The sequence below is a fragment of the Molossus molossus genome, unplaced genomic scaffold (assembly GCF_014108415.1).
Source record: "Molossus molossus isolate mMolMol1 unplaced genomic scaffold, mMolMol1.p scaffold_m16_p_14, whole genome shotgun sequence".
Taxonomy (NCBI): Eukaryota; Metazoa; Chordata; class Mammalia; order Chiroptera; family Molossidae; genus Molossus; species Molossus molossus.
Genome location: NW_023425349.1, coordinates 2,957,569 through 2,968,141, shown reverse-complemented (window position 1 = coordinate 2,968,141; position 10,573 = coordinate 2,957,569). Strand labels below are relative to the sequence as shown.

The window sequence follows — 10,573 nt, the reverse complement described above, 5'->3', positions numbered from 1 at the left end:
TGCCCGCCGCGGCCCTGCGAGCCCCGCCCCAATCACGACCCCACCGGCTCACCTCCCCGCTGCCCCGGAACTCCGCCCCTATGCTAATAAGCACGAGCTCAACGGCCGCTACTCGCCGCGGCCCTGCGGGCCCCGCCCCTATGCTAATGAGCACGAGCACCTCGCTAGGCTCCCTCCCCCCTATGCTAATGAGGAGCCACCTTCCCACAAGGCAGCGCGCTGGCCGACGCGGCCGGCTCGGGAGCCCTTTGTGAGGGCGGTGGGCTGCGCCGGATAGCGGCACCATGAGCAGCTCGGGCGGGGCGGCAGCGGGGTCCGTCAGCTCCGCGCCGCCCGCGCAGGAGGAGGGCATGACATGGTGGTACCGCTGGCTGTGTCGCCTGTCGGGGGTACTGGGGGCCATCTGTGAGTACCCAGTCCGGGCGAGGGGCGGCCCCGCAGCCCACTGCGCATGCGCATCTCCGCGGAAAGGGCCCTCAGGCCGGGGGTCTACCGGGGACGCGCGGGGCGGGGGCAAGGGCGGGGCGGCGGGAGCGGCGCCCGTGCGGTTGCTATGGTTACCGGCCGGCGGCCGGGGCTCCGGGGCTCCGGGGCTCCGGGGCTCCGGGGCTCCGGGCTGGGCTGGCTGCTGCGGGGACGTTCCGGAGGGAACTGAGCTCCCGCGGGCAGCGCCGGACTCGACGCGGCCCGGGCCCCTCTGCGCCGCTCCGGGCGCGGGACAGTGCGGCGCCACCGGGCCGTGCGACGGTGCCCCGAGGCTGCTTGCAGAGCGCGGGCTCCGCCTGGCCTTTGGCCGAAGGTTGTTTGTCCGTGGCGGGGTGTTCCCTGAGGGCCAGGGTGCGAGAGGACGGGCGTTCCCGAGGGAGGCGGCCTCCCCCCTGGGGCTGCACCTGGAGGCAGTGCGTCCCTCTGCTGTCAGTTCGGGCTCCGCACCCTTCACCTCCCCCCTGTCCCCCGGACACACCCCGGCCTCAGGTTCGGGGAAGTCAGGCCGATTGAGCGCAAGCCCCCAGAAGGCCTAATAGGAAGGCAGTCTGCTGCAGAAGTGGTCACCTTAGGCCGGAAACGGACCTTAGGCCGGGGTCCGAGGTCACCATCGTGTGGCCGGCCTTCCAAAGGCAAACAGAAGTCCATTGGGTGGTCTGCTCTCTCCTTCCTGCTGCCTCAACACCGCGTAGGACGGGGGTGGGAGGTCTTAGAACGGGAGCTTTCAGGAAGCCCCCCAGGATCTGAACAGGGCCTGCCTGGCCCGCAGGGCTGGGGTCCGGCCGGGCCAGCCCTGGTCGGATCTGCCAGAAGGGACATGTCTTCAGCATCACCTTCCTGTCCCACAGCCCTCCCAGCTGGGTGGGCGCAGGGGGTTCGAGAGTGCAGGGTTAGGACTGCGCTGCCTGGGGCCAGGCCCTTGACCAGAGGCCGCGGTGGGACAGGCCCCCCAGATCACAAGAGGCCCCCGAGCCCCTGTCCCTGCTGTCCAGCATGCTTTCGACTTTGAGGAGACTGGTGGGCTTGAGGTCAGGCCTTGGGTAGGATCCGCTCAAGTTTGATGAGCTGTTCCCCTGGCAGATGAGAGCCGGGTGCTGTGAGGAGCGACAGTGGCCAGCAAGGGAGAAAGCAAGGTCCAGACTGGCCTGTCGGCCCTCATCCTGCTGCCTCCCTGGGTAACGCGGGCATCCCGTCCGGTTCTGTGCTCCTCACAGGGGGTACCTGGGCCACCCCAGGAGTCCATGGTGTGGGGGCAACAAATGGAGCTGCAGCAGAAACCTGTGGCATCACCCTGAAATGTATCTCACCTGCAGGCTTGGGGGGAGGTGATTATCACATGAGCACCAAATGCAGTCGACTTTTAAACAGCACGGGTCTGAACTGCATGAGTCCACTTAGACATGGATTTTTTTCAGTAAATGTACCGTTGGCCCTCTATATCCCTGGGTTCTGCATCTGTGGATTCAGCCAACCACAGGTTGAAAACAGTATTTTCGATCCATGGTGGAGGGTGGAGCACACTATTAAATTTAATTAATTAAGTAATTAATTAATTATTTTTTCTCCTCACCCGAGGACATTTCTCCATTTTTTGTTCAGGTAGAGTGGGAGGGGGAGAGAGAGAGAGAGAGAGAGAGAAACATCGACGTGAAAGGGACACATCAAGTGGCTGCCACCCGCGCGACCAACCAGGGCCGGGGACAAACTGCAACTGAGGTGCGCGCCCTTAGCGGGAACCAAACCCGGGTTTCTTGGGACCGCAGGTTGACGCTCTAACCGCTGAGCCAAACCGGCCAGGGCTAATTAATTAATTTTTATTTTTTAATCCTCACCCAGGGATATTTTTCCATTGATTTTTAGATAGAGTGGGAGAGAGGGAGGTAGAGAGAGGGAAACATCGATGTGAAAGAGACACATTGATTGGTTGACTCCGACGTGGGGGGGGGGGGGTCAGGGATTAAACCTGCAACCGAGTTATATGCCTTTCACCAGGAATGGAACCTGAGACTCTTTGGTCCAAGGGCCAGTGCTCTAACTGCTGAGCCAAAGTGGCCATGGTCAACCATGCTATTTTATGTAAGGGACTTGAGCATCTGTGGATTTTGGTATCATTTAACCAGTCCCACTGAGGGACGACAGTAGAGTCTTTGGGGAGTCAAAAGTTATATGTGGATTTTCGATCGTGTGGGAGTCGGCTCATCTAACTCCTGCGTTGTTCAAGGGTCACCTGTAGTCTATCACTAAGTAAAATGCAAAGCATACGGGAGTTTTAGAGGTGACATAGGGGTTGTGCTTCTGGCTGGACCTTGGGGATAGGGTCACCCTCCTCTGCAACCCTACCCATTACTCTGGGTCTCAACCATTCCCTGGAGGCAATGCACGTAGCTTGAGTGTTGCAGGCTCTGAGGGCACATCCTCCAGCCTTGAGCGTTGAGGGACTCCTGGCTGGGTTGAAACCTGGTCCTCCCGTAGGTCGGCTGTGGGTCGCACGGTCGGCTGGGGGTCGGGCGGCACTGGAGGCAAAGGCTGGCTGCCTGAAGGTGTATGTGACAGGCCCAGGCCCAGCGCTGCCTTTCCAGTGGGCAGAAAGCAGTCTGCCGTGTAGGAGGTCTTCGGGGGCACGGGAGGGCAGCCTCTGCAGTTCGGGGTCACTTCCCGGGTTCTTCCCGCACCGCCTGCGGCCTGCATCGGGTTACCCAGGAAGCAGCAGAATCCCAGGCGCGCAGGGCTCAGGTGCACAGGACCTATGCAGCTTTAATGAGCTGGCGGCTGCTGGCGCCTCCGCGGCCTTGCGGGCTGTGCCGGCTGGGTCCCCAGGCCTGCCTGGCAGGCTCCAGCGTTCTGGGTGAAGCCGGGCTGCACGCTGTGGGGAGAGGAGGGAGGCGGGTGTGGCGGGCCCTCACTCAGTTGGGAGGGGCGGGCGAAGCTCCACCTTTGGGGCATCAGGGAAGCCACTTTCAGAGGTAGAAGAGGATATACCCCTCCCTGTTGTGGCCCCTTGCTGTCTCGGGTGGGTGGGCTGGCCTGGGGGACTTGCCTGTGTGCAGGCCGAAAAGGTGAGGAGAATACACCCAGCCAAGGTCACTCGGCTGGTAAGTCACAGCTGGAGTTGTGACCCAGGTCTGCCTGCCCTGATTTCGTCACAACCAAAACCCAAGCCGCATTCCCGAGTCAGTCTCGTGCGGCCAGCCCTGTGACCAGGGACACCCGCCTGGAGAGACTTCTCTTTGACCGGCACCGCCTCGTGAGGTGGTAGTGGTGCAGTCGGGGTTCCGGGGCACGAAGAGGGCGAGATGCCCGCAGCCTCGCCACGCTGAGGCCTCGCTGTGGGGCCTGGCAGGCGGCTCCACGGCTGAGCCTGCACCCCCGTGACGTGGAGCCGGCATGTTGGCCTCGCTTGTCTCAGATGGCAGGGAGGAGACTTCTGGGTGCTGTGAGAGGACCCAAGCACGGGGTGTCGGAGGTGTTCTCATGATGTCACAGGCCGTCTCCCCAGGTGGCCCTCCCAGCAGACTCTGGCCCTTCCTCTCTGCTAACTCCTGCCCGTGTCTTTTGCTTCCCAGCTTGCGCCATCTCCGGCCTCTTCAGCTGCATAACCATCCACCCTGTGAACATCGCGGCTGGCGTGTGGATGATGTGAGTGACCACGTGTGTCCTGCTGGGGGCTCGGGGGCACGTGGACTTCTGGCCACCGTGCAAATCTTCACTTCCTTCATGCCCACCATGTTCAGTGTTCCTGATCCTCATTAGGGCCAGGGCCGGGGAACGCCCACCCAGGCCTTCATCTGCTGTAGGGCCCAGGCCACAAACCTCTGCGGAGCGTCTGTAGAGGCAGACTCTGCGGGCACCAGGTCTACTGCCATGGTGGGCCTCTGGGCACCCCGGGCCGTCAGGGCCCGCCGACCCCTGCATTGGAAGGATGGTTTCCGACAGTTGCAGCCAGGTGCTGGGCTCGGGAGATCCCGCCGGGAGGTGGGCGAGCCGCTCTGGCCCAGGTGGAGCAGATCAGAGTTGGTGTGGGCTTGGGCATTAGAACGCCCAAGATGAGTTCCTTGCCTACGTCCTGCCAGGACAGCTCTATCCCATTCAGAGGGCAGGGAGGGGTGAGAACTGGTCGGCACAGCTCCAGCGCCCGACACCCCGGGCACAGGAGAGGTGCCCGCACCTAGTGTGGTCCCTGCCCGTGTGCCGCTTGGTCTGGGAGGAGCACAGAGGGACAAGGTATGGCCCTGCCCTCGGGGAATCGGGCCAGTGCTGGGCCTGGGGCTTGCTTGGTGGGTGTGGAGACCTGTGCTGCCAGAGGCCGTAAGGACGGAGGACTGACGGGAGAGGCACTGGGCCCGTGGAAGAGAAGGGGTTGGCCAAGCACGAGTGAGGGTCAGGTTGGGAGGCCTGGCCTATGGGGGAGGTTGGGGGTGAGGGCAGCATTAGTTGTGCAGAGAGTTCCTGCTCTGGGGGGCATGGGTGGGCTTTTGGGGTGCCCTGAGCCTGTGTTTCTGTCAAATGAGGATAATCAGGGAACTTTCCCCTAGGCCTGGAGGTGGATGGAAGGGCCCAGGCTCTGTGGTACAGCCACAGAGAACCCGAAGACTGAAGCAGACACCCTGTTCCAAGGCGCAGCTGCCCCAGCCCGACACGGGCTGCACAGAGGGCTTGCTGAGCTCCCTCCGCCAAGCGCGGGCTTCCCGAGGTGGGGCTGTGTCGGCCCTCTGCCCGTTTGTGGCCAGACTGACCTGCTGTCCTGCCCCCGGGCCATGCGCCTGGGCACAGCTCTCCCAGCTGCGCCGCCCAGAGCACAGCTGCCCCGAGAGGAGGAGCTGGCTGGGGCTTACGGCAGTGCAGCAGGGGGGTCTGTCCTCCTGCAGACACGGGAGGGAGGAGGGCGAGACCCGGTTCTCCCAGCTGCGCCGCCCAGAGCACAGCTGCCCCGAGAGGAGGAGCTGGCTGGGGCTTACGGCAGTGCAGCAGGGGGGTCTGTCCTCCTGCAGACACGGGAGGGAGGAGGGCGAGACCCGGTTCTCCCCTCCATAGCGTTCAGTTCGGCTGGGGAGGCACGGGGGCAGCGGGGAGCGGTGGGGTGTGGCAGGGCCCAGGCATCAGCCCGCGCTGCCCTCTCGCTTGCCTTCCAGCACCAACGCCTTTGTCCTGCTGCTCTGCGAAGCGCCCTTCTGCTGCCCGTTCATCGAGTTCGCCAACACGGTGGCAGCGAAGGTGGACCGGCTGCGCTCCTGGCAGAAGGCTGTCTTCTACTGCGGGTGAGGGGCTGCGGCCAGGGCCCCGGCGTGGTGTCCAAACGCTGCCTGCTCTGACCTGAAGGGCGGTGGTGGCGCTGGCCAGGGGTCGAGGGGGATACTTGCGTGCACCATGGTGGCTACTCCAAGGTGGGACCCGCCGCTCGGCCGTTCATGGTTCAGACATGAGCCGCGTGCCTCACAGCATCGTGTGTAGCGGAGAAAAGCGGGCTCACCTGGATTCTGGCCCATCAGTCGGGACCGTTAAACATTCTGGGACACTCGTGAGGCGAGTGTCTGCACAGCTTCTAGAGTGTGGCCCAGCCGGAGGTCCTGACTCGAAGGGGGAAGCACGCTGCAGCACAGTGCCGCCCCCGATGGGCTCCCCCCGTGTCCGAGTCACGACACAGCAGCAGAGCTTCAGGGTGTGTTAATGCAGACGCTTCTAGAACAGTGCTGGTGCCTGGATGCGCTCAGCAGCAGCTGCAAAAGTTGTCATTACCTAGATTCTCTCTAGAGGCGAATGGGAGGCTCTTATTTCCAAGGCTGTCCCCTCCGGAGGCCCAGCACTCTGGACGGAGCTCAGATGCATGTTGGGCTCTAGAGCCCTTTGCCCTGAATCTACCCCACGGGACCGCAGACCGCTGTGCATCCCTTGTCCTTGGCCCTGATCTCTGTTTTTTTTAACGTCAGCAGTAATATATATATCCATGAAAAAGAATTTGGAAAATAGAGAATTGTTTATTTTCTTCCTTCTGATTTTAATACGTTTCTTTTCCCTAGCTTACTTGCCCAAAGTCCCCCTCCTTGTAACATTTTGATGTGTGTCTTTCCGTGTCTTCCGGCATTTTCTTCAGCTTGTTTCTTACAAAGTTATCGAAGTTATGAGTAAATTTATATTCTGCCTTTTTAAATTAAATATCATGATCATGAACACTCTCAGTATTACCACCAAGACTTCATAAGATCGTGTTTACTGATAGGAACCTTTCTTCGACTGGAGATGCATTCTGCGTTTGTAGGCCGTGGTCTAAACCCAGCTGTGCTAGGCTCTCCAGCTGTGCCAGACTTCGCCACGAAAACTCTGTTTGTGATGATTTCCTTAGGCCGGTGTCGGTGCACAGTTACTGGTCACAGGGTGCGATCAAGATTTCAGCGGGTGACCAGATTACTTTGCAAAGAGGAAATTTATCTGATTCCTCCTGTCCACCCCCAGCGCCTTGCACCATTTCCGCATTTCTGTCTGTTATCTAAGGGGAGAAACGTTTCCCCGTGTTTTCAAGTGATAGCATGTTCTTTGTTTGAAAATGGTGCAGTTTACTCTTTACTTACTGGAATCTTAGTATTTCACTTAGTTCTGTGTGTCTGTATTAAAGACTTCTTAATTAATCCTTTGTTGGATTTTCTGCAAACATTTTTCAAGTCTGTTGTTGGCCTTCAGTTTTATTTTAACAGATTTCCCCCCCCCGTGGTCTTTTTTTTTTTTTTTGTAATTTCTATTATTCTTTTATCACTTAGAAATTTTATAAGTACAGTTGGCCCTTGAACACAGGAGTTAGGGGTGCTGACCCCCATGCAGTCAAAAACTCACGTATAACTTTTGACTCCTTCCAAAATGAACTATTAATAGCCTGCTATTGACCAGAAGGAAGCCTTACTGATAACATAAAGTGTTAATTAACTCATATTTTGTATGTTATAGGTATTATATACTGTATTCTTACAATAAAGTAAACTAGAGAAAAGAAACGCATTAAAATCAGAAGGAAGAAAATAAAACGTCAATACGTTTACCACTCTGTACGTATTTATTGAAATAAAATCCACGTATATGTGTACCTGCGCAGTTCAAACCTGTGCTGTTCAAGGGTCAGCTGTATAGTAAGATCTCCCGATCACATGTCCAGCCAGGCGGGAATCCTGGTAGAATCCAGTCGGTCAGGCCCCATTCTCCTCCCGCTGTGCAGCCTGGTGGCTGCAGGCTACTGTCTCATCTTCTCTGTACGGGCGTGTGGGAGGGGGAGGCCTGTGGGCGCGCGTGGGAACAAGGGCAGCCTCGTCCCGGACGTGGCAGGGTAGACTGCTGGTCCTCAAGTACTTAATGTTTTCGGTGTTTTCCTGGCCTAGTGCCTCCCAGTCGCTGCCACTGGTCTGCCATCAAGGGTCAGCCCATGGATACTTCGGCCCGAGTGGACACCTGCCGCCAGGTGGCGCCAAGCTGTAGTTGAGACCAGGCGGAGAAGAGAGCCTGGCCTGCGGGAACGCGGCCGAGGCACTTTGATCTGCGGGATCTCTCGGCTGACGTGCGGCTGGTGTGGCTGCGCTACGAGCCGGCCTGTAGTCAGTGCCTGTGCCGCTCCAGGCACTGTTTAGCTACGACGCACGCCTTACCCTCTTGAAACCCGAGGTTCGAGCCCCACCTCGCGGTACAGAGGCTGAGCTCAGACAGGCCGAGTCACCTGCCCAGTCACAAAGCTGGGAAGGGACTGAACACCGCCAGACTTTCTGGTCTGCATTACGAACAGTAAGGAGGTTGGACCGTCTCAGTGTTGTTCAGCCCTTTTTGGATTACAGATCTTTAAAAAAATCTGATGAAAACTTTGAGCCCCCTGCCCAGAAAATGCACAGAATCTGGCAGACAGGTTCATGGGTATCTGAGGACTTAGGAAGCCCGGCTGTAAATCTCTGTCCCAGCTGTTTTCTGGGGACCTTCCTGTACCTGGTGGCATGGGAAGGGGGCTGGGTGAACCTGGGAAGCCTGGGAATGGTATGGCGGCCGCAGGGTGAGCATGCCCCTTGACCTCTGCTTCTGCCCCAGGATGGCCGTCGTTCCTATCATCATCAGCCTGACCCTGACCACGCTGCTGGGCAACGCCATCGCCTTCGCCACCGGGGTGCTGTACGGACTCTCCGCCCTGGGCAAAAAGTGCGTCTGCCAGTCTCAGCCCGTGGGAGGGTCCTTTACTTCCCGCCTCCTGAATCTCAGTACCCAGTTGTGGAAACTGAGGCACAGGGGCTGTTAGTATCCCCAGGGTGCTCGGCTCTAGGGGATGAGAGCAGAAGTCATGGGAACAGGTGGCTCGGTCTGTCCTTGTCACAGCCGTTAGCAGGGATGGCAGGCAGGCTTGCGAGACCCTCTCCTCATCCAGGCCCCGGCATTGCAGCCGGGCAGCCTGCGCCAGTTAGAGGTGACAAGACACACCTTGGTCATCGCAGCACAGGCTCCTGGGGACCTGAAGGTCCCGTAGGCTCTGCTTGCAGGTCATGGCAGGGTCACCGGCCAGGGTCAGGTAGTGGCTGGGAGGGCCACGTGCCTGCGGTCTGTCCCTGCGGTGACATGGTTTGCTCTCTCCCCAGGGGTGATGCAATCTCCTACGCCAGGATCCAGCAGCAGAAGCAGCAGGCGGACGAGGAGAAGCTCTCAGAGACCCTGGAAGGGGAGCTGTGATGTGGCCCGCGTGACTGCCCGCCCTCTCGCCCCTCTGGTTCTGCGTGAGCAGGTTCAGGACGGACGGGCCTGAAGCACGGACCCTGAGGGCCAGCGTGGGAGAGGAGTCTGGGCCTGGCTCCCACCAGCTCTGCTCCAGTCCCCACAGCTGGAGTCCTCCTGCCGCCCCTCCTAGGATCGTGTCTCTTGGCCCTGAGCTGGTGCAGAGGTGCTGGGGCGAGGGCTCTGAGGGCGTGACCGGCAGCATGGAGGTGGGCCGTGACCCGGGCCACAGGACCCGAGGCGCAGCCCTGCGGACAGAGTTTCACAGCACAGCCCCACCCCGCGCAGCCTTGGTGGTTCCGGCCCTCTGCAGCTGGCGGGACCACTGGGGGCCCGCTGCAAGCCTGGAGGAGCTGCCCTGGCCACGCCGCCCTGTCTGCAGTGGGAGGCCTGGACATCGTCCGGAGGGAGCCGCCTCTGAGCCCTGCAGGCCGCGAGGCTGAGCCACCCGAGCCCACCTCTGTCCACCTGCCGGCAGGCTGAGCGGTGTCCTGAGGGCTGTCTGTGCTGCCCAAGGCCCCTTGGCCCCCATACTCCGCAGGAGCCCCCAGTGCTGCCCCGATGCGCAGTGCCCTGGCCCCGGACAGACCATTTCAGGACACTTCCCGTGGGCCCGGCTCTTCCCATCCCTCCCTCCCCTGGTGCTAAGGAAGTGGGTGGTCCTGCCCTGTAGCAGCACCCCGAGCCCTGTTAGGAGGGGCTGAACTTGACCCCCTGTGGGTATGCCTGCTGGCCTGCCCCCAGCCTTTGAGAGCTGGGCAGACTGCTGGCCCCACTGCCCCGGGTGCCCGCCCGCCAGGAGCAAGGCCTGGGTGGGGGCAGGGAGTGTGGAGAGCTGGTGCCCGGGAGAGGCCCACTGGGTCTCCCCAAGGCTCCTTCCTTCTGTCCATGGCCTCAGCCCAGAGGCCACGCTGGCCCTCAGCCGTCCGGCGTGTCTGATGGGGCCTGGCTGAGCCTGCAGCACCGGCAGAAATGGCTGGTGTGGACAGGGCTCCCCTGGGCACCAGCTCCCGCTCGCCCCCCTCCAGGCCCCAGGCCGGGCCTGCTCTGAGCTTCCGGAGCTCAGGGTCCCGGCTGCTGTGCGGAAAGTCGCCCCAGGACTACGCCTGGGTCTTGGCTTCCCAGAGGGACTTTCAGCCCCGCTGGAGGTGGGTGTGGCAGGCACTGCCCAGGGACACATCAGTGGGTCCCGGTCAGCAGCGTCCCCCCAGCAGCCCTCCGGGGAGCCTGACCAGGCTGAGCCCCAGCACCCTGCCGTGCGGCCGTGTGTTGGGACACGTGCCTTCAGGAGCCCTCTGGGACCACCCTCCTCGGGCCAGTGCTGGGTGTGAAGGGCTGCGGGTTCCAGGCCGGGGTTTGTGTGTGT

The 10,573-nt window shown here is 60.8% G+C and overlaps 1 protein-coding gene across 1 annotated transcript; it reads left to right on the top strand.

Moving 5' to 3' along the window:
• Positions 1 to 270: 270 nt before the first annotated feature.
• Positions 271 to 9,884, top strand: CACFD1 (calcium channel flower domain containing 1). The gene is made up of 5 exons (XM_036260421.1): positions 271 to 405; positions 4,050 to 4,122; positions 5,616 to 5,741; positions 8,536 to 8,643; positions 9,075 to 9,884. The coding sequence occupies exons 1-5, from the start codon at positions 285 to 287 to the stop codon at positions 9,163 to 9,165; spliced, it is 519 nt and encodes a 172-aa protein (XP_036116314.1). The 5' UTR covers positions 271 to 284; the 3' UTR covers positions 9,166 to 9,884.
• Positions 9,885 to 10,573: the final 689 nt, after the last annotated feature.